Source organism: Dermacentor variabilis, chromosome 9, assembly GCF_050947875.1.
Source record: "Dermacentor variabilis isolate Ectoservices chromosome 9, ASM5094787v1, whole genome shotgun sequence".
Classification (NCBI taxonomy): Eukaryota; Metazoa; Arthropoda; class Arachnida; order Ixodida; family Ixodidae; genus Dermacentor; species Dermacentor variabilis.
The window spans coordinates 34,732,798-34,756,941 of record NC_134576.1 but is presented as its reverse complement, the minus strand read 5'-3'; the positions used below and the strand labels follow the sequence as shown (position 1 = coordinate 34,756,941).

General features: G+C 45.4%; 1 protein-coding gene across 1 annotated transcript in view; it reads left to right on the top strand.

The window, feature by feature from the left end:
- LOC142592599 (ATP-binding cassette sub-family C member 2-like) overlaps positions 1 to 24,144 on the top strand; it is a 244,672-nt gene that overhangs the window by 130,516 nt on the left and 90,012 nt on the right. The window contains exons 14-19 of the mRNA XM_075704136.1: positions 2,993 to 3,195; positions 7,727 to 7,903; positions 9,450 to 9,617; positions 18,885 to 19,066; positions 19,420 to 19,495; positions 21,526 to 21,742. Coding sequence (XP_075560251.1) covers positions 2,993 to 3,195; positions 7,727 to 7,903; positions 9,450 to 9,617; positions 18,885 to 19,066; positions 19,420 to 19,495; positions 21,526 to 21,742 — 1,023 coding nt within the window. The remainder of the gene's footprint in view (positions 1 to 2,992; positions 3,196 to 7,726; positions 7,904 to 9,449; positions 9,618 to 18,884; positions 19,067 to 19,419; positions 19,496 to 21,525; positions 21,743 to 24,144) is intronic.

The window sequence follows — 24,144 nt, the reverse complement described above, 5'->3', positions numbered from 1 at the left end:
AGAAATGGCGAGATGAGCACTGAAGATGCACCTTGTGCTGGTCGGCTTCGGACAGCTGCGGCTTAAACCAAGGAGACATTGATGCGCTCCGCGAACAAAAAGGGCACGTAACACTGGGTGATGCAGAATGTTGGAAACAGGATGCAACAGTGCAATTCTGGATGTGAGTGGGAGGCTTAAGTTACCAGGAATTAAAATACTGAAGAAATTTAGCTCTGCGTGCCGTGGTAAACATCCTTCAATAAAAGGGATATTGCAGCACGGCAAGGTGCACCCTCACGTTTATCTCGTAACAGTGGACAAAATGGACGGAATGGGTTAAGAAGTTCATGCGCACACGGCCTGAAGACCTCGATATGGTTTATTCTGACTTCAACCTGCTCGGAGATTTGAAAGAGAAAGTGCGAGGACAGCCACACAAGACAAAACAGGCGACTTTGTGCAGGCAGTTTGCGCGTGGGGAGCACAAATGCACAGGGGTCGTGTGTGTTTGCGTTCCTTTCATATCTCGCGCACTGCGTTTTCAGCAAGATTGAACTGACTCGCCCAAGTCAGTCCTCAGCGTTGAGCTAATATTTTGCGAAGCCTGTACACATGGAAGAATGACTTAATCACTGCACCAGAAGCAGTTGCTCCAATGCAAACACTGAACGTGCATAACGTATTTGTTCACTAACAGAGTCGCTATTCCTAAAGAAATCTTTATCTTAGTCCCCGCTCGTTGGGCTGTGGCTCAGGCGAGCAAGCGAGAAATATCGCTTGAAGAAACCTTGCTGAGAAACTGGCGCAAACACTGAACAGGGGCAAATACGTAGTTATTTCGTACCTGCAGTGGGTTTTGAAACGCATGTAGAAAATTGGCATTAGGTACAACAAGGGAGTTGTTTTTTTTATTTAAAAAACAAACTTGGCAACAAATGTGCTTCTATTCAAAGAAAGATGAGGGCGGGACCTCGCTTCAGATCGAAGCTGTTCGATCGAGCACGTTCCAGGTGTAAGCCCTGTGGGAAAGTCGTTGTGTACAAGGCTCCACTTTTATGTTGTAAAGGATATATTGGCGAAAACGAGTGTTGTATCAATGTAAGCCTGAAAGAATACCGCACTTCGTTGAAGGGCACATCCAGATCTCATCTATCTAGTCTCCGTCGCACTCACGGTTGCGTACCGCATTTCGATAATAGAACTACCGTCATGAGACACAGAGGCAGGTGAAGCTTTTCGCACCAGTAAGCACGTGCCCATATCCGTGAGTCAGCCCTCCATCATTCAAACACAGGACTGATTTAGCTTTTTTAATCATGTGTAATCACGCGTTCTGCGTGATTACACAGGATTACACATGATGTACAAGATTCTGGTTTTATTTCTCCCCGCTTTGGTGCAATGTGCGTTCTGTACAGGGTGGTTTATTTTGACGGTCTATTTAACGCTATTTAACGTTTTATTTTGACGTTCACAGATTTATATTTTTTTATCGCCTGTAGCATTTACCACAAACCGACTGGAATATTCGAAGAGGTATGCATTACCTACCCTGAAGATCATCATGTACGATTGACTCGTTATCAAAATTTTACTAACAACCGTTCAACTAAGTACTTTAGCACACACATTGTAATACACGAATTAATATTAGTGATTATGCAAGACAGATCTACATACAAAGGATATTGAAACCACGAGTTTTGAAATAAGCGCAGTGAAATATGCCGTAAATATGCATTGTTGTTCCACTTACTTTTTTAACAAGAAGCCTTTTTACACATTGAAGCTCAGAAGTTACCGGAACACTAATGCATTTCGTCGCAAGCTTCTCGAACAAATTTCTTGAAACCGGTGTCTGTGCCGAAATTTGACCCAAGTGAATAGGACTTCAAAAAGTCCTATCCACGCAACAAAGGTAATCTTCTGTCCATGCATGCCAGGTTCCTTAATGGCGTTTTGAGCCGCACATAAGAAGGGCGCCAGCTCTGCCACTTGTTTCATTGTGAACAAGGCTGCCACGGTGGAGCCGAGACGTAAATATATATTTTGAATAATTCTGCTGGGTGCCCGGACGTCTTCTTTTTAAGTAGACTTGAAAGGTCGCCGGCTACAATTGGTAAATTGCCATATGTGGTGTAAGGTAGTCAGTATAAAAGTTTATGTGCACAAATTTGTTATTTAGTTAAATATCCACTTTCCTTTGGTGTGCGAATAATATCGACTCTGAGAGTAATATAGCTCAAGAAGTATAATTGTGCTATATGTCACGCGGGATTTTTAAAAATTTTCTTACGAATAAAATCAAGCACTCCGTATATTGGCCACGTGTTTGCAAAAAAGCTTCAGTCCATACACAGCTCTTGTGGTCTTGTCTTCTTTTGCGTCGTATTCTGGTTGTCGCGCTGACAGACCGTGCATGTATTTGAATTGCGGCTCCGTCGAAAACATTCTAACTGTTCGTTTTATTTTTCGCCATACCAATCATACAGGGAAAAAGAGTGACATTCATTAATAAAGAAAGGCGATAACGGCTCGGAGAAAATTTAAACTGCGTTCCAAGGCTTTATGCGCCAAACATACAATATGAATATGAGGGACGCCATAATGGGGGACTCCGGATTATTTTTGACCACCTGCGTTCTTTTTACCTTAATCAAAATCTCACTACACGACTGTTTTGCATTCCACGGGATCGAACCCACGGTTTCAAAATCAGCAGCTCAATGCCATAGCCACTAACATACCAAGACGGGAAGGTTGGCTTGCATCAAAGTTGCAACCTCCCGCTCGGCATCATGGAGATGGGCTGGGAGCAAAAATAGAGACACAAAAGTGTTGCTATTTATGGATAAAGTTACGGCAAATGAACATGATTAGCGAATAAAGCTTCAATGTCTGAAACCGAGATTATTTTTCTCGAAGGACTCGTTGATATCCTTAGCATGTGAACACTGATAAATGCGTGTATAAAGGTCTCAAACTAATTTCCGCTCTAATTTCTATGCAGGAGCTGTTAAGATTGAGAAATGCTCCTTTTCCTGGGCGGTTTCTGACACTGGTGTATCAGAAGCCCAACTCGAAGACATCGACCTGGAGATAAAGCCCGGGTCCTTGATTGGCATCGTCGGATTTGTAGGTAGCGGCAAATCCTCGTTACTCTCTGCCATACTGGGTGACATGCACGTCATTGAAGGCAAGGTCGCCTCCACGGTAGGTAAACAGGACGCTAACTTCAGCTGCGCGCAACCTCGAAAGTGTTTATATATATTCTTCTTCTATAAAATCCAATCAAAAACAACTTTCTAGCGGTCTGAAGATGTCGAAATTATGATTAGGTTATGATGTACGTCGTAGTGGAGGTCTCCGGAATAATTTTTGCCGCGTGAGATTCCTCAATGGGCACGTAAATCTAACAGCGCGATCGTTTCTGTGTTCCGCTCCCACCGGAATGGGGCTGCCGGGACAAGAATCTGACCCGCAAACTCGGATTAACTACGTTTGAGCGCATTATGATAATGTTTCGCCATCCCTCCTAACTTCTTGCCATTTCGTGCACAAAACGTTAACAAATGGAGCGTATGAGTGGCGATTATGCACAAATACATCCCGTTAGAAAACCAGGGAAAACACAGGGAATGCGGGAGATGGAAATTCAAGATGATGAGCAAAACGTGGACAAGGTGAATGCAGGAGCCAACGTTTCGACAAGTGGACTTGCCTTCTTCAAGGCGACGCACGCTTCCCTCGCCACAGTATATATATGTGGGGTTCTTCTAAAGGGGAGAGAGTGTGAGGCGAGAGGGTGCGGAAACGAGGGCAGGTGTGTTAGCATGTCGAATTGAGAGTAAAGGAACACTGTGCACAAGGCCAAAGCCAGGGCCACGCCTCTCCCCCCCCCCCCCGAACCTCGGTCTGTCAACGCACGTGTGTTAACCGGCGTGTCAAGGGCGTCTGACACGCCGGCTGAAAAAAAAAAAGAAAAAAAGACGGAACGTGGGGGGGGGGAGATACGCCAAGAAATCAAACTAAGTGTTGTTGCCTATAGCTTCAAATTTAGCATAGCGAATAGATTCAAAAGCTCCCTTTGAAGCGTTTATGCCTATTGGTTGCAATGTCTTGAACTTATGGATAAGGTATGATTCTCTGTATTTTCTTTCTTGTTCAGAAAGGAAATTTGACTGTAAGATGTAGAGTTGAAGTTCAAGGTTATGACCTGGTTGGTTGAAAAGCTCGGCGACGGCTTTGGCAAGCTTTTTAGCTGTGTCCGCGCGATGTCCGTTTAATCTGACGTTCATTGATTGTCCTGTTTCACCGATATATTGTTTCATTCAACATTCAAGCATATAAATCACATCCGAACTTCTACAAGTGAATCTAGATTTGACTTCAGGTGTATAACTTTTTGCGGTGCTTTTAATTTTAATGTCACTTTGAAGGTGCCTGCAGGTTTCCCACCTAGGGCGACAACATGCTTTTATTACGGGGGAATGCTGTTGGCTGACTTTTGCTTGCACTAACATGTCTTTAACGTTCCTGTTTCGGCGATAGGTAAACCTAGGTACATCCGGGAACGCTTTTCACAGACGCTCGTTACTTGATAATATTGGGTGGTATTTTCTTAGGATGTTGCTTATGTTTGTGAGTGCATTAGAATACTTCGTTATAAAGGCCGGTGGTCTGTCAGATTCAAGTGTGGGCTGTCTCTTCGCCAATTCCGACTGTCTCTCCACTCTTTACGCGGCATCATAAGCTCTATCGAGGGCTACTTGAGGATAGTTCCTTTCTGCTAGCTTTGTTTTAAGGTCATTTAGGTCGTATACATAATCGTGGTCTTCGCTGCAGATTCTTCTTATATGTTTCGCTTATCCGACAAAAATTCCTTGCTTGCTATCTGTAGGCTTCCGGTAAAGTGTCGTTCTCAGTTTTCCGTTTTCTATGTAGACCGTCGTGTCCAGGAAGTTGATCTGACTAGGAGAGTGGTGAGCAGTAAATTTAATACTCGGGTGAAAGCGATTGAAATGGTGAAATGGCTAATTAAGTCGGTTAAGGCGATTGTGCCTTGTTCCCATATTATAAATATGTCGTCAATGTAACGAAGATAGGTGTGGGGTTTTAAAAGGTAGGATTTCAGCAGCTCTGCTTCAAGCTCTCCCATGAAAACGTTCGCAGGAACCTTCATGAAAACCTGCAGGTACCTTCAAAGTGACATTAAAATTAAAAGCACCGCAAATAGTTATACACATGAAGTCAAATCTTGCTTCACTTGTAGAAGTTCGGATGTGATTTATATGCTTGAATGTTGAATGAAACAATATATCGGTGAAACAGGACAATCAATGAACGTCAGATTAAACGGAAATCGCGCGGGCACAGCTAAAAAGCTTGCCAAAGCCGTCGCCGAGCTTTTCAACCAACCAGGTCATAACCTTGATGAACTTCAACTCTACATCTTACAGTCAAATTTCCGTTCTGAACAAGAAAGAAAATATAGAGAATCATACCTTATCCTTAAGTTCAAGACATTGCAACCAATAGGAATAAACGCTTCAAAGGGCGCTTTTGAATCTATTCGCTATGCTAAATTTCAAGCTATAGGCAACAACACTTAGTTTGATTTCTTGGCGTATCCCCCCCCCCCCCCCACTTTCCGTCTTTTTTTTTTCAGCCGGCGTGTCAGACGCCCTTGACACGCCGGTTAACACACGTGCGTTGACAGACCGAGGTGCGGGGGGGGGGGGGGGGGGAGGCGTGGCCTGGCTTTGGCCTTGTGCACAGTGTTCCTTTACTCTCAATTCGACACGATAACACACCTTCCCTCGTTTCCGCACCCTCTCGCCTCACACCCTCTCCCCTCTAGAAGAATCCCACCTGTATATACTGTGGCGAGGAAAACGTGCGTCGCCTTGAAGAAGGCAAGTCCACTTGTCGAAACGTTGGCTCCTGCATTCACCTTGTTCACGTTTTGCTCATCGTCCAGTTAGAAAAGGCACTTAGACATAGCATGACGTGTTTTATAAAGATAGCACTGACTCTGTGTTCTTCATTTAATTTTTTTAGGTTTTATAGCTCTTTGATTGGCGACTGCAATGACCGTATACAGGACGTGCAACTTTATCTGCTCAAGCAATTATTTTGAATATAGCAAGATCCGCAGCACAAGCGTCAGATTCTGTTACGAGAACTCTGTTGCGAAACGCAGATAATTTTTGCTGGTGTGTACAGGAGCATCCGCGCATTTAACTCTGCGGAAATATCGAGCGGGGGCTTGTGAGCAAGAAGCCGCAGGAGGAATTGCTAGGAGGACAGAAGGAAAGGCAAAAACATTAAGCACCCTCAACTTCAGTTGACATCTTCGTTCTCTGGATTATTCTTGGCTTGCTGGAGAATGGTTCCTGTGAATCATATATGCCATAATGGGTATACGGTCAGCGGTTAATGCTTTTCCGTCGTGTTGCAAAGTGAAGCGAAGAGCGGGGGATGGTGTTGTTTGTGGTTGTTGCGGTACCCACTCACCCAGATTGTCAAAGGGGAATGCAGGTGTTATCCGAGGAATCTTCAAACCAAATTTATCGGTAGAGATAAGGATAAGACTGATAGGGAAGTAATACAGGGCTGTTACATCAAGCGAGTGGGCGATGCGCGTGTAAACTTGACGCCTTTATCCCTCCTTGATAAGGAAGTGATTGTCTGATCAAATCTTTCTGCGTGTCTTTTCGAATAGCTTGCGCCGCTTATCGCTCAGCGTTCGCACTTTGTTATTGTTCTTGCTTTTGTAGCGTTTCACCGTGGTCACGTGACTGGGCTGCGCTAAAAAGCGTATTCTTGCTCTGTATAAACTCAGTTGGAAGTTGGAACTCGTCATGACTTACGTGTTCTCTATACGCGTCTCTTTTGCGCTACTGTTTTCCTCAAGTGTGAGACACGAACTAGCTCAAACTAAAATTAAGCTTGACTTAAGTTGTTGCTCAGAAGGAAGATTGCAATTATGGCTTGCCTGATACCCGCCGCATTACGTCGTGATGTGTCAGTGCGAGATTTTTCATAGTTGTGGTTTTAGGCCTCAATGTAAGAGGCCGCAGTATTCAAGCTGCAGTTTCCAAACTTAGACCTTTGCTTCTAAGGGTTGTGTGCTTATATGAGGTGCGAGGTAGGTGTCGTTTATTGATATTGTCACACTCTATATACAGGGTGCTTTAGCCAGTGGATGGATGTTGTACAGGCAATTAAGGATAATCTTGCGTAAACCAGACGCCCGCAGCGGCAGTGCACACATAGACAGGGTGGGCGCCGACTACCCAACTATTTATTTGAAATACAATGATCAAACATATATGTAGTTCTTGACGAAGGCTCATCATACCAACAATTCCATCCCGATTTTATAGGCGCCGGTCCAGTTGCGTGACCGATATGCATCACTTCCCTCCCCTAAAATTACACCGACGTATAATTCACGCAGTTTCCGCCCCTGCTTAATGAAGAAACCCTCTGATATATCGCCTGTTGTTGCACGTGAGATATGAACTGCCCCGTAATGCATGTGCTTAATGAAAAAGGCTCTACTAACTCATGTGTGGTAACACGGTGTAGCGTAGTACAGCACGGTCCGTGCGCCAACTTGCCTTATTGCACCAGTTCTTCTTAAAGAGAAAGCTTACTTATTAAACTCGAGACTGCTGCCCTTTTCTTCACTATAACTGCAAAATATCTGCTGCACAATAACGTGTTTCTTTTTCTTCAGGGTCGCACAGCTTTTGTTCCACAGTTGCCCGCTATTCACAACATGACTGTCAGGGACAATATTCTCTACGGGAAGCCGTTGGACCTGAGCTTCTACCATCGTGTTATCCAAAGCTGCCAGCTCATAAATGACATCAACATGCTAGCCACTGGGGACATGACCGAAATTGGAGAGAAGGTACAGTTAAAAGGACTGCGTAAGCATAGCGCATTTACTGCATGTTCAAACAGCTGCTGAAACAAATCACATGAAATATAAGCGTTGTTTGGTACCTATACCTCAGTATTTTCTTAACCACTGTCTACTCATTATCTCTAAAGGAACTCTGCTTTCTTACTCATAAGGAAGATTTTTGCGCTGGTTTCCAATATGGGTGAGCGCTTGTTTTTGGAACTGTCTCTTTCCACGAGTGTTTACAGGCTGACACGTTTATTTTTATTACGTTTCGAGGCCGAATTCTTGTTTTCTTCCCTTGCTCTGCAATAAAATTCTCATGTCTCTCCAACACGAAAAAGTTTATCTGTGGAAGATTTCTAAGCTATCGAAACAGTTGGTTGTTCGGTTAAATGCTCGTTTGTATATATAAAACTGCTTTATGAGCATTTACATTTATTAGTAAGTTCAAAGTTGAGCAATAGTAATTTAAGATACACCTGACTAGCCAACACCTAACGGCTAAAATTTGATCCGACAGATGCGTGCACATAAAGTCCGGTAAAATATTAAAAGTCGTTGAACAGCTTTCGTGAAATTTTACTTTATAGATGCATCAAATTACAAACCTAGTCATTTGGACGACCTGTAACTGCAAGAAGCGTTACACAAACATCCCATGCGATACGCTTACTGTCAAGATTTTACCCTTCCGGATTTGTTATCCTAAAATACGGCATACGGTTATCCTAAATACAGCACTTAGCTGTAAAAATGGAACGTAAGTATCACTAAGTTTTAATTTCTGGTAGACTGAAATTCGATTATCAAACACAATGCGATCGCGAAAAATGTGCGATCTTTCCATAGCCTTCTAGGGGCTCCTGCAAGAAAGGTCAAGGGGAGAGATGATTCGTAGACATTCGTGTACACGTTCCCGTGAAAGAAAGCTTTGCCACAGCTATAGCAGGCAATAATACTAAATTTTGTGTATTACGATCTTCAATACCGCTCCCGATGCATCTCCAACTCGAAAATGAAAGGTTCTGAGCACAGGTAGCTGTGACAGATGCTTGAATAAAAAGTGATCGCAAAGAAAATACCGAATTTTGTTTAATAACTTGTGAATTATGTTGAGGCTCAGTCTACCCTATTCGCGGTGTGCTTTTACATGCGTATGTTGCAATGAAAAAGCTGTAAACGTCTATCGTGAATCACATTTAGCGCCACATTCTACTCTCTTCCGACAAGAGGCGAAATGCACGTTAAAGGGCAGACCGCGCCACCGGGGGCTGAGTTCTGGATCCATCATCGATGCCTGGAAAAGTAACGCGGGATGGCTCAATTGTTTTGCTGGTACTTAGACACTTGGCAGAGTTTGTGAATGCCAACCGAAACGCTATGCTATTTCTGCCGTGAGCCCATGAAAAAAAATCACCTGCCATGCACGTGACATATTTAAGGATGTTATAGAGCATCCGTCGTTTAATTTTGTAATAGTGCAATCAAGAAAATTGTTTGCTTACTCGGAACTTCATTGGTAACTTTCATTCTTCCTTTTCTTTCGCAGGGAAGCAACCTCAGTGGCGGCCAAAAGCAGCGCATTTCCATCGCCAGAGCAGTGTACAGCCAGAGCGATGTCTACCTACTGGATGACCCGCTAAGCGCTTTGGATCCCATTGTGGCCAGCCGTGTCTTTAAAGAAGTTATCGGGAAAAAAGGCCTGCTCAGGCACAAGGCAAGTTTTCCAAGAAAACGCGTGTCTGTTTCCCTTCAATCACCGACTACGTTTCCATGATCCTAATAAAGTCTTGTCTTGGCCAAAAAAGAAAAACCGGATCTCAGGGTCACAAAAACGCTAGCATGTTAGGCCAAGCAGACCATGAAGCGAGTGCAGTCAACTGAGCCTCCAAGATGTGGGTTGACCCGCCCAACCCACTTGGCAAGATGCATGCAAATGCGATTCGGTCGAGAATGACTTCTGACTCCGAACCTGCCCGGCTCGAATTCATATAAACAAAGTTACTGAGAACATCTGAATTTCCACGAGTGCCTGTGCTGCTTAGCCCGAAGAATAAAGTCTCATCTATAGCAGCCTAAATTTAACGAACACTTGCTGTGATCACCAAACAGTATTAGTCATAGTGTGAACGAACAAAGATGACAAAAGAACTCTAGAAGAGGGCCTACTAACAACTGAAAAGATATTATTTGACACAGTCATATATGTTGAAACCACAACGTCTGCGCATGCAAATGACTTGGAAGGACGCGAACTAAAGTAAGATCACGATATCAAAATTTGCTGGCATTGCACTTCGCAAGCCTAAGGAAATCTACCTCAAAACAGTGCAAATTGAAAGAAGATTCTCACGCACGTGCTCTCGTTGTCTTTTGCATTAGTAAAACGCCTCGGCAATTTCCTGCGCTAGTTGATCCCTGTGTTTATATAGACTCCTGGTTTCGTCCAACCTTGGGAAACAGCCGCGCTATCCACCCTGCAGAGGCAAACTGGAATTTGGGGCTCGCTTCAATGAATTTCCGTGTTGCCTTAGGCGCTAGTCGACGCATTGACCCGTCTGTTTTACATGCTCCACTACGTGTCATAGACTTATCGTACATAGCGGCTTTCTGGCAGCTTGTGAGCTGTGTGACGTGGTTAATTCTGCATGAACCAGGTGCGCTATGTTTACCCACTTTTCGTTGTATCGATGACATCATACGCCGGCTGGCCAGTGGGAGAAGACGCGGTTTATGGAATGGGGTTCGCTTATATACAGATCTGAAAGCAGTTCTGCTTTATTTGGTTCGAGATCTGTATCACGCATAGCTGAAGCGCGCAATGAGCACTTCAAGTGCTACATGTGCGATACATTTTACTTCTTTCAAAAAACTACTATAAATAATAAACAGCACTTATTTACAGCATTAGACAAGAATTAGTACACGGTTAGTACGGTGTCAGGCGTAAGCACCAAAGCGCTCTTGAGGCATTTGTTCAGTTTCTGCTATATCCGAATTGTCGTGGTGTTCTTCGATCCTCTGTGATTTTAACGGTGGAGGACCTGACATCGCTGCCTCAGCTGACGAAAGTAGCAGCTTCTACGCTGAAGTGCTACCGTCGTTGTCGATTGTGAGGTCCTCGGAGTCATCCGTGAATTCACGCAAAATGGTTTCTTGTGTCGGCAACACGCCTATCCTATTACGGCGTCAATTGCCCCCACATTTCTGTGGCCACATTGTAAGATCTTGGCTGCGCGCATTGATCCAACAACCACGCTGTTGTGTCCCATGAAGGCTTCTTCAGGCGCGCCACGTCCCCTTGGCTCAGTGCTGAGAGAGGATGTCCCTGGTTGTCCGTCTGGCGATGCTTGACAATGTTTAAAAATGGATGACCTCCGAGGTCCGGCATACTTGTCTTGTAGAAGCTCCGCCGATGCCCCACTGCCTTCCAGCGGTACTGTACTTTATAAGCAAGCAAGGCCATCCTGATATCTCGATTTGCTTCATGCGTTTTCATTAGAATCCCCTTTGCTACTTGTACCTTGTATGCGAGGCCGTTTGACTGTGGGTAGCCGGGACTAAAAGCAATATACTGAAAATCGTACTTTCATTTTGATTTTCATTTTGTTACCTTAAACACCCCATTCGGGTATTACATAAGGGGTGGTTAACATGTGGACACAAGAAAACGCGGGTGTTACATTGAAATAGAAGCTTGAACAGTTTCAAGAAATTGTGACTGACATAATGTGGCAGCGGCATTGAAGGGTTAGTCGTTCCAGTCTTTGGCCGCTCGAGGAAAAAATGAAGCTTGAAAAGAGACAGTTCGTGTTCGACGACGAGGAACTTGGAGTTGATGGCTGGTGTGCTGTGACATGCGTGAAGATAATGGCGTCACGTAAGCTGGGCGGCTTAGCGAGCTGTAAATAATTTCTTATAAGGAAAGAGCGGGGCGATACGACAACGAAAAGCAAGAGATGTCAAGTTAGATTCTGCCTTTAAGAGTGAAATGTTGATGTTATATGAATATAAAGAATGGATGAATCTAGTCACAATATTCTGAGCTGACTCGAGTAAATTGATGATATATGTTTGATGAGGGTTCCAGATGGTGGCGGCCTATTCCAGTTGCGGTCTGACAAGTGACTTGTGTGCAAGTAGTTTGACGTGCTGTGGAGCATGGCGAAGGTGACGCCTCATGAACCCAAGGGTCTGGTTCCCTGATGAAACTACGTTAGTCGCATGCGCATTCCAGGAAGGGTCGTGGGACAGGCTTACGCCTAAGTACATATAGGCTAGAACTGATTCTACAGGGATGTTACCACCACCACCGCTGCTGACGTCAGAGCCTCACCACTGACGTCAGCAGGGGTGGTCGCTCCCCTAGTCCGCTCCGGGGAAACTAACGGCAGCGAACTCCGCGGGGGAGGTTGCCCTGTGTCGAGACGCCAAAAATACCCCCCACGCTCTCCACGAAGATGACCTGACGATGACGACTACTCATGCCGATGAAGACGATAGGACAACGACTAATACTCACGCCAACGACGTTGCCCGTGCCGGTCTCAGCCTTCTGGTGGATAGACATCCCGTCACCGCACTTGTTGACACTGGCGGAGACGTCTCGATGATGCGACAAGGGCTGGCCGAACGAATTAAGAAAGTGAAGACGCCATGGATAGGGCCCCACATCAGAAGTGCCGGGTGTCAGCTAATGACACCAACGGGAACGTCCACCACCCGAATCCACATCGGTAATTCCAGCTTCGTGGCCACTTTCGTAAGGCTCTCCGATTGCTGAAAAGACCTCATCTTGGGTATGGATTTTCTGCGAGGTCACGGCGCAGTCAAAAACATTCGGGAACGTACGGTGACATTTTCTGCCAGCCCATATGGCGACACCATGAATGACGGGCAACATGGGCGTTTGCGAATCGCCGAAGATGGGAACACTCAGCCGCGATCCCGCCGCCTTGTATCTGTATCATGCAAGGAGCCCTACCACGGGGATGTGATCGCAGAGCAAATCGTTGCACTATTGCTCACGCAACGCGTTTCCATTGTTATACATGCGTACTCGACACGACTCATCGGCATGCGGAAGTCCTTTTCACGAACTTCAGCAACCAACGCCGTCACATCCAGAAGGGTACCGCAATTGCGTATACTGCGACATCAGCCAAGTTAGATATTGTTTCGCTCTACAAGCAACGACCGTCTCGCCCTCGACTCGTTTGTCTGTCGACGTGAGCTCCTCTTTCTGCCGAGTGACAGCGCCTATTGGAGCTGCTACACCAGTTTGAAGGTTGCTTTTCGACTGTGTAAAATGTCACACAACTACCACTGACCAAGCGCCGTTTCATCACAGATGACACTACGCGGCCGATTTGACAAAATTCCTACCGTGTAGCTCCAAATAAACGCGAAGAGATTCAAAAACAAGTGGAGAATATGCTTGAGGGCGATGTGATACAACGTTCGAAAAGTCCCTGGCCGTCACCCGTGGCTTTAGTAAAAAAGAAAGACAATAGTTTGCGATTCTGCATCGATTAGCACAAATCAAACCAGGTCACGAAGAAAGACGTCTAGCGAGGAACCAAGACCTTGAGGAGCACAATGCACGAGACTGACGTAGTGGCCGCGTCGCAGTAAAAGCTTGTCCTCGCTGCGTGGAGGTAGCCTAACCGACTCTGCAGGCATTTTGACTAAAGTTGTTCTCTCTCTCTATCCGCTGCCAGGCGTCGACGATTCGCGGGACAGGCTGCGGCATGCACGTTATTTTTCATCAATGTACCTACTAAACGGGTATTAGCAGATCGAGGTTGATGAGAGAGATCGTGAAAAAAACTGCCTTCATGTCCTCCGCCCCCCCCCCCCCACACACACATACACACCCGACGGCCTTTACTAATTTAAGGTCCTTCCTTTCGGTTTGTGCTCAGCGCCTGCCACTTTTCAGTGTCTAATGGAAACCGCGCTTTCAGGCCCAAGTGGCAAACGTGCTTGGTATATCTAGACGACGTTATAGTATCCTCAGCTGCATTTGAGGAGCACCTAAGCCGGTTACTCACTGTTCTCCAAGCCATACGCTCGGCTGGCCTGCCGTTAAAGCCTGAGAAATGTCATTTTGGTTTTAGTGAACTGTGCTTCCTCGGCCACGTCTTGAGTCCCGAAGGTGTGCGACCTGATCCAGCCAAAATAGACGCTGTGGAAAAGTTCCCCACACCATCCGATATGAAAGCAGTGAGACACTTCTTGGAGCTGTGCGTCAGTACCGACATCTTACTGCGAATTTTTCATGTATTGCTGCGCCTTAACACGCCTGACACAAGACGATGTTCACTTTCTGTGGAGGGAAAATGATCATTTAGAGAACTGCGCCAATGCTTGCAAACGCCTCCTGTTCTTGCGCACTTCGACCAGCATGCTCCTACAGCATTTTATGCAGATGCGAGCAATGTTGGCCTGGGTGCCGTACTGGTGCACTGGCAAGACGGCTCTAAAGAAGTTCTCACCTACGCTAGCCGAACTCTCTCTCGCACGGAGGAAAACTACTCAAGTAGCGAGAACGAATGCCTCGCCGTGGTGTGGGCTGCTATCAAATTTCGCCCGTGTTTGTATGACTGTTCATTCAAGGTTGTCAGCGATCATCATTCGCTTTGTTGGCTGACTAACTTAAAGGACCTATCTGACGCGCTGGACTTTTAGGCTTCAGGAGTTCGACATGACCATCGTTTACAAATCAGGAAAAAGGCATACCGACGCAGACTGCCTCTCGCGGTCACCCGTCGAGTCCGCAGGTAACGATGACGTGAACGTGGGCGCTGCATTTTTTGGCGTTGTCGACGCCGTCACTATTTCACAGGAGCAGCGCCACGACCCAGAGCTACTTCCACTCATTAATTTCTTGGAAGGACGAAGTAAAGACGTTCCGCGACTCTATGCCAGGGGACTGCCGTCGTTTTGCCTCCGGAACTATGTTCTATATAAGAACTTTTCGGCCAGTGGCAGCACGTACCTGCTTGTCGTACCGGCATCACTTAGAAAAAAACTTTTAAAACACGCCACGATGAAACCGCCGCATGTCATCTAGGCTACACAAGAGAATTGTCCCGACTCCGATCGAAGTACTACTGGCCGAAGCTACCCGCTGCTGTAAAACGTCACGTACAAACATGTGCGCACTGCAAAAGACGCAAAGCACCTCCCGGCAAGTTCGCAGGTCTCTCACATCTGGTCGAGGTACAAGGCCAGCCATTTGCCCAAGTTGGAATGGATTTCCTGGGCCAATGTCCAACTTCTACAACCGGCAACAGATGGATCATTGTTGTCACCGATTATCTGACGCTATATATACGCAGAGACGAAAGCTACACAGCGGGGCACAGTAGCTGAAGCAGCTCATTTTTTCTTTGAAAACATCGTCCTTAGGCACGGCGCCCCAAAAGCGCTCATCACAGACAGGGGAACTGCCTTCACTGCCGAACTACTAGACTCGCTTCTCAGACTCAGTGCTACAAGCCACCGGAAACCAGCCACTTATCATCCCCAGACGAACGGACTAATTGAGCGCCTTAATAAGACCCTCGCCGACTTGCTATGCATGTATGTCGACATAGAACACAAGAACTGGGATCAAAGGTTACCCTACCTAATATTCGCCTACAATACCGCTCGACAGGAAACTACTGGAATGACACCATTCAGCTTGGTCCACGTTCGCGAAGCCACGACAACGCTGGATGCCATGCTGTCGCACGAGTTTCACGACCTACCTAACGACGTTGACGAATTTACTCAGCGCGCCAAAGGAGCCAGGCAGCTTGCCCGGGTACGTATCTGCTGCATTCAGCAAGACCAAGAAGCAGAACTGTACGATCTTCAACACAGGTCCGTTTTCTACACTCCCGGCGACAAAGTATGGGTCTGGATATCCATACGTGGTCGTGGACTCCGGAAAAACTCCTAAGACGGTACTTTGGGCCGTACAGAGCGCCGCCTGAGCGACGTGAATTTCGAGGTCGTTCCCGACAGTGACAATAGCTCCAGCCACCACAAACATATACTCGATTGGGGCATGTGGTACGGATGAAGTCGTACTTGTCGACCTAAGTTTTGCTTGTTTTTCTTGTTTTTTTGTGTGTGGGACTCTGTCCACTTGTGCTGTGTCTTATTGTCCCGTTGTCCCGATTAAATTGCGCATCGGGACGATGCTTCCTTCGGAGGGACGCAAATGCCACGCCAGTACTCCAATGAAGAAGAGGACCACGCGAGTAGGCATAAGCGTTTTTGTCAAGGCGCAGTGAAGAAGTCGCAGTTGCACTCCCTATTTTAAAGGCGACCCGCCGCTGTGCCTCTTGAATAGCACTCTACGACTGTTGTTGTTAATATTGCGACTGTATATATATATATATATATATATATATATATATATATATATATATATATATATGTGTGTATGTATGATGAGGAGGAGGAGGAGCATGAGCAACATCTTCAGCGGCAGTCTCTTCCACACACACCCACACGCTCTCTCTCTCTCTCTCTTTGGTAACAGTTGCACTTGAAGAAACTTCATGTGACCTCGAAGAATTTTTCACTGAAGTGATGGGCTTATATGAGTATTTACAAGACCTTATAGTAGGAGACATCTCAATTTCACAGCCTGAATACCCTCGCACCACCAAGACACTGGCGTCTCTCGGATTAGCCATGCGACAAGCGGATTCAGTTAAGCACGTTAGGAAGATATATGTGTTTTGCACGTATTAAGTCGCACAAATGTACGAGTACATCAATGAAAAAAGCCGTGAAATGCCTTGTGAAAATTTTAATACTCGGATATAATCAAGAAATCTTTGCCTGACGAAAGGTCAATTGAATATATATGCGAGATAACATATATAAATATTTTACATTATATAACAATTTCTGAAGAGAAGTTATAACTAGAATTATTAGCAGAACGCAATGGGACGCCATAACGCAATAGTTTAATAACTTGGCAAAGCATGTCTTATGCCACTTGTTTCATTTATTCCCGGTGGCCAGACAGATGATTATGGAGTGATAAATTATCAGGTGCTCAAATAGACAAATATATTAACAAATAAATAAATAAGACACATCGATTTCTCAAAAGCACGAGGAGACTAGAGCAACTGGGAACTATGTGGATTTTGTTATTGAGCTGCTAAGAGAGTATATGACGAATAAGGATTAATAAGGAAAATGCACAGCATAGACTAGAGAGCTTGACAACTAGCGAAACCAAGCGTCTTTGTGTACCAAAGAGCCTCACCCTGCTTGCACTGCCATGCACGTAATTTTCGTTCCCTTGTATAACTTTTTTTCGTTGTTTTATAAGCCGGGTAGTTTGCTTTGACTTGTAAGTTGGCGCTTTTCTCTTTCCTATTAAAGAGATCAGTTCCTTGTCTGACGCGATGATTTCACCATCAGTGAAAAAGTCTTCATTCGCGCAATTGATCTAGCAAAGATGTCGTCGGCAATTTTATTCAAATTGATCTTGCGGGAGACTTCTTTGAGAGTGTGCGAAATTGCCAGGCGGTTCAAATGGGTTTGTTCAATGTCGAATGAAAGTACGTTTTCAGTTTCCTAAGACAAGAAAAGGACCTCTCGGATTTGCGCTTGTACATGTATCGTTAGCATTTCTTACTGAGAAGAGAAGCACTGCTGTGACAAATACCGTTCGCGTGCATTTCAAACGCTTTGATAAAAGACTCTACCAAAGGCGTCACTGTAGTCTGCAGTTTTCTTTCAGGGTCACAAAACCTCACCAAGAAATTTGAAGCGAGGTGAATATACAGCAGCATATTAATTCTCTAGACATACGATATCCATACCATTAGAAATTATTGTTAATTGGCTACCTCCTTCTCTTTAAAATATAAGCTTTGTCCTAGGCATGTATTTAATTATATTGTGTCTTTGTAGGGTGTTCAAAGTGAAAATAAAAGAAAAATGTTCAAGTAAAAGAAAACCGGTGAGGTAGCCGCGGCTGGAGCTTCTAATGCGCTTATCTTCCAATGGTTAGGATTTGTTGAAATAAAGAGAAAGTATGAATTACAATCCGTGAACGTCCAGCAATGATGTAGTAAGCTTCTAGCCACAATAAAATTGAAGTGAAAAGATAGAGGTAACCCAAAAGAAATCTCAAATGATGTGGGTAGCAGAAGTCTGGCAGTAACAGTTTAGAGAAGGGGCAGACTTCGATATTGTCGGGGGTGGGGGAGTCTCTGCCACCCCACTCCCGGGAGAACTTCAGATGGGGCTCGGGCCGCGGAGCGCGCCCGTAGTCAGCGGCTATGGTGTCTTTGGTAAAGCGTTGGCGACGATACAGGAATTGTCTTCTCTTTAGCGCAATATCTGTATGCGCGCGCGAGTGTGCGTGTGGTCATATTGGTCTTATTGGTCATATGCGGTCGCTTTATGGCCGATTTCATCACAACTAAATCTTTCAGAGTTAGCTGCCAGTGTTCCAGATCTCTGTGCTGTGTGTCAGTAGCGGTTGAAACCAAGAAACTATGCACTTAGCTTGTGCGCAGGTGCTCAAAAAATTGGTGGTTAGAGACATCAATGGTTGCGGAATACGAAATGAAATTCTCAAGATGTTTTAAGCAGCATCGTTAGTATGGGTACTAAACGGGCAACATATGCACCCAAGCTGCTCATCCGGCGAATCATACAGCCTGACCACAATTCGAACCTATTCCACGCAGACAGTGTTTTTTTCTTTAGCGACATGGAAAGCCGATAGAACAAGCCACTGAACAGCCGAGAGAACAGGCACCTTGCTCCCTGTCCACATGATCGGCCTCTAAGGCACGTGTTTCCCTCTCCCGTAGGGTACTTCATGTGACTCGTCTATAAAGATGGGGCTACAAATCAAGCACTAAACTGTTTGCCTACGTGCACGATGTGATTTTGTTTCAGCTGTGAATTATAATGTAACCTTGCCGTTCTTTCCACACCTTTCCTTCAGACTCGAATTATGGTGTGCAATCAAGCAAAGTACTTGCACTACATGGACAAGCTCATTTTAGTGGACAAGAAGCGAGTTAAGGTATACGACAAAGTGGAAGACCTGATAAACGATCCAAAGTCACCTAAATATTTCCGTGAAGCTCTTCAAGATCGGACAACCCGTCTCCTCACAAAAAATGAGTAAGCAAAGGTTTGTCACTGAACTAGAGACACCCCCCCCCCCCAAGCTAATTTAACTAGTATATACACAAAAGTGTCTCGGCCTTCATTGATTTATAATAAGTTGGCATCATATTTCCAACCCTTCTGAACGACTCAAAATTCCATCATATGCATGCGCAATATTCGAAGCTGCTTGTGATCCGATCGATTTGTGAAAGATAGTTGCGAAAGTATAGTAAAGTGACCAATGAAAAGCTTGCTAACTCTTTGTATGTTCACTTTTTTCATGAATATTTGCTTGTAATCATTGCGTAATGATTAGTGCTTCCCAGAGTCCAATTTCGGGAGAAAAGTATTCTGAAATCTTTCAGAACGGACGCTGAGAAAATGGAAGAAAACGATGTAGTTGGAAGGATAACTGGAGAAGAGTTGGGACAGTCAAGCAAGGTGAGAATTTATGATGTCTGCAACTGTACGGCAAGAAAGGCAAGAAATATTTTGAAGGATCTGTCCTGCTAACGGCCCATTCTCATTTAAGTATTCATAAACATTAGAGCTTGTACTAAAACAGTCTGCAACGTGAACTGAACAGTCAGAAGCGCTCATGCTCAGTAGATTTCAAAGAGTCCTTAATGAAAAGACAAAACAGCTTTGCCGAAGCTCGTGTAATGCGTGTGCCGAGTTCATATGTTTTCAGTGGGCGATGGTGACCATTTCGATGGCGTCAGCTTATGTTATTAGCGTGCGTACGCATGAACAAGAAATAAAGCAAGTTTGCCGATGGTTTTAGGTACAATAGAAATCGCACTATGCAATACTCGGACAACTAAACGAGAAGGAGGAATCAAAAATTATACAAACAGTGACAACGGCCCCATGGCATGTTTGCATAGTAATAGCGACAAACCACACTCCGGGGACCAACTGCAATGCATGCTCACTGACCTGCAGAGGCAAAGCAGAAGACTGGGACTAAAAATTAATCTGCAGAAAACTAAAGTAGTATTAACACTCTCGGAAGAGAACAGCAGTTTAAGATAGGTAGCCAGGCACTGGAAGTGGTAAGGGAATACATAAACTTAGGGCACGTAGTGACCGCGGATTTGGATCATGAGGCCGAAATAATCAGAAGAATAAGAATGGGCTGGGGTGCGTTTGGCAAGCATTCTCAGATCATGAACAGCAGGTTGCCATTATCCCTGAAGAGAAAAGTGTATAACAGCTGTGTATTACCAGTACTCACTTACGGGGCAGAAACCTGGAGGCTTACGAAAAGGGTTCTACTTAAATTGAGGACGACGCAACGAGCTATGGAAATGAGAATGATGGGTGTAACGTTAAGGGATAAGAAAAGAGCAGATTGGGTGAGGGAACACCGCGAGTTAATGACATCTTAGTTGAAATCAAGAAAAAGAAATGGGGGGCGTGGGCAGGTAATTTAATGAGGAGGGAAGATAACCGGTGGTCATTAAGGGTTACGGACTGGATTCCAAGAGAATGGAAGCGTAGCAGGTGGCGGCAGAAAGTTAGGTGGACGGATGAGATTAAGAAGTTTGCAGGGACAACATGGCAGCAATTAGCCCATTTCATTTCATTTATTTTCACCTTAAAGACCCGGAGGCATTACATAAGGGAGGGCTTTAATCCTTGTGACAATGTTAGAGCAAATGTACAGAACAGTAAAGAAACAACAATAAACAAAAACAAGCCAGGAACAATTGTGAATTGCCGATGACCGGTGTAGTTGGAGAAGTATGGGAGAGGCCTTTGCCTTGCAGTGGGCGTAGCCAGACTGATGATAATGATGACAACCAAATAACGCATTCAATAAGTGCTTCAGTATATAACTTGTTTGGGTGAAGGACCTACTCATGTCTTTCTGATGCGTCTGTCTTCTGATCTGCTGATGAGAGACGCTTCTACTACTTATGTTGTTTATTGGTCGTGACGTATTATACTATTTATTAGTGCCGCTGCAAACGCGACATAAGGCCATGTTATAACATATAACTGAGAATGAGAGGGAAGGCTGATGGTCCTGCGGACGCGGGTTCAACCAATGACCATGCTTCCCTACATTCGCATGACACACCACAAGATAACGGTATTGCTTAGTGCAGCTATCAATCAGCCAGTAGACGAGGCTATGTAGAGTCTGTGTAGGAAACCACGGTGAACGCGAGCCATGCCTGGAACTACCAGTTACTACTGACCTACTGAAATGATCAGGGCTTAATGTGAGTATAGTATTTGCGGCCAAGGGGAGCCAAAGTTTGATGAATAGCAACGCAACATAGAAACTTGGCTGTGGTACGTAGCAGTACTGGCATTACCTCAGTAGCAATATTGCATGTGTAATTTCCTACTGTTCCTTCGAAACTTAAAAGCCCGGGGAATTTGGTTAGCAATATCCCGTTGTCCGCGTTAGTGCAAGCGAGCGGTATGCACATCAAATCACGCTCTCCTTCTCTGACCAGACAGGGTGGCAGTTGCTGTGCAGCCTCCTCCGCCTCACAGGATGGCCTGCAGTCATGGCAGTCCTCATGTTCGTAGCAGCTGCCTGTGCTTTTGCGACACAGCAGGTGTGGATCAAGTGGGGGACGACGGATGCAACAACAAATGGTGGCACTACCGCCATTTCCTCTGTGCAACTCCCTTGGGTACCAAGTCTCGTGGCCTTGTGCTTGATAGACGGTATGCACGTTTTCATATGATCAACGTTGCCGAGACAACTTGAGCGGTCGTGTACGAAAGGTCCGTACGGGAAGTCTAAGACATAATCACTACCTTAAGTATAGCAGCTTTCCCGCCTGCTTATTGTGTGGCTTGTTTCGGTGCTGTTTTCAACATGCCACACATATAGTTCCCTACTATTCAGTTTCTTGGAATTCAACTGAGAAGCTGTCATGCTAAAACACGTTATTTGGGCTCAGCATGTCCGGAAAAAATATTGGGTCCGCAACATTTACATGGGGGCGGATTGCCAGGGCCGTTGTTTAGGCTGCATACATTAAGAAATTACACATTTCCTTCATATGGCACCACACTACGCCGACACAAGCGCCGCCGCGGTCAGCGCACCTCCCATGCAACTGCTGCAGACACACCGGCACCTCTGACGCGCGTGACGTTATAACCACAGAAGCGCGGGCCACGTGCACAGGCGCCATCGTCACACACTGCAACAGTGTCGCCGTACTCTTTCCCCCTCTCCCCTGCCTGCCTCCATTGCTGCAGCTCTGTCGGCACACACTTTATCCCTCACCCCTACCCGTCTCCATTGCTACAGCGCTCTCGCCACACTCAACCCACTCTACCCTTCCTGTTTCCATTGCTACAGCTCTGTCGCCACGCTCTTTCCCCATCTCCCCTACCCGTGTCCATTGCTGCAGCACTGTAACCCCATTTTCCCCATCTGTTCCCTACACATCTTTATTGTTGCAGCGCTGTCGCCACACTCTTTCCCCCTCTCCCCCTACCCGCCTACATTGGTGCAGCACCGTCGCCACACTCTTTCCCCCTATTCCCCTACCAGTTTCCTTGCTGCAGCGCCGTCGTCACACTTTCTTCCTCTGTCCCCTACCCGTCTCCATAGCTGCAGCGCTGTCGCCATATTTTCCGCCTCTCCTCCACCCATCTCCATTTCTGCAGCGCCGTCGCCACACTTTTGCCTCTCTCCCCAACCCGTCTCCATTCCGGTCTACACGCCGTGTCTCCAATAGAGACGTAAGCCGTCCAGGGTACACCTCCCCCCCCCCCCCCTTGGACGCTTGCGGGGATGCATACAGGGCCTAGAGGTAAACAGCTTCGCTGCAATAGGTATGACTGGCCGCCACGACCTGCGATATCGACGCAAACGGTATTCGGCACTATGCACCGCGTGCGAAAAATTAGCTCAAATAATGGATGTGACGATGCGACGTTGCTTAACTTTCATTTGAAAAACGTGAATTAAACCTCTGCCACCACTAATGCGCGCGCGTCTAATTTTATATAATAAATTCCACTCCTCTAGCCTTACCTCGCGTAAAGATTTCATTAGGGTGATACAGACAAATTAGTGTAGCGATATAGCCTTGCATCTCCGCTGATACTGATCCATTAAGTGGAGGATTTACCTCAGAGGCTTCTGTCTCATTGCATGGAAACGGAAAAATCGCTTCGCTCGCGATCAACTGCAGAGAATTAGTTTAGGCTTGCTGAATTCAAAAGAAAAAGTCAGAGTGCACTGACCATTGGGAACTAATCGATATATTATTTAGGCAATTATTCTTACAATATTATTGGAAATCATGAAATAAAAACATATTGATCTATCATACAACATTGTATATAAAAAATTAAAAAAAAAGCTCTCAGAATTAGGTGAGACGCACCACTTAAAGCAGCTAACCCGGACCAATCTGGTGTATTATATACCATATCTAAGTAGGTCTATGACTTTTATAAATACGTCGTAAACATTGCAACAATTTCACATATGTGTTTGCAAGGCCACGAAGCGATGAGCTACGATTATTGACGTCCAACGACCTTGCCAAATTAAACAATAACGACTTAGATTCATGACTTTTAACTTAAACACTGACTGATTCTTCACCGCCGCTAAAACGCGGCAATATTGAAATGTTTACATATTTATCCTTCTTCCTGATAGTATGTTAAACTCACTAACAACTGGAGGTTATCGCTCAGCGCAAGACGCGCCTGCATAATTTGGAACTTACTCGAATGTTATCGCTGATTCTACCGGTTGTGTATGTTGTCTCCGAACTTTGTGTAATCAGGTTTATGCGTTACACGAATTGTGTAGTGCTTTTTGGAAGGAGCGCGGACACCGGCGCTTACGCTGCAAAATTCGACGAGCCATCTATAAAAGCCAACGCGCTTGACCCGCAGATCTTATTTCGACGATCGCCCACGTGGCTTGCCGCTATCATTGTGCTTGGAATGCGACTTGGTTTGCTGGCCGCAGGTTCACCGAATAAAGAGTTAACGTGTTGAAGTGACGCTCTTGACAATGTGTTATTCTACTCTGTAAGCCTGCTGATGGAAAAGCACGATTGATGTAATTAATTTCATGGCGCCTTCCACTG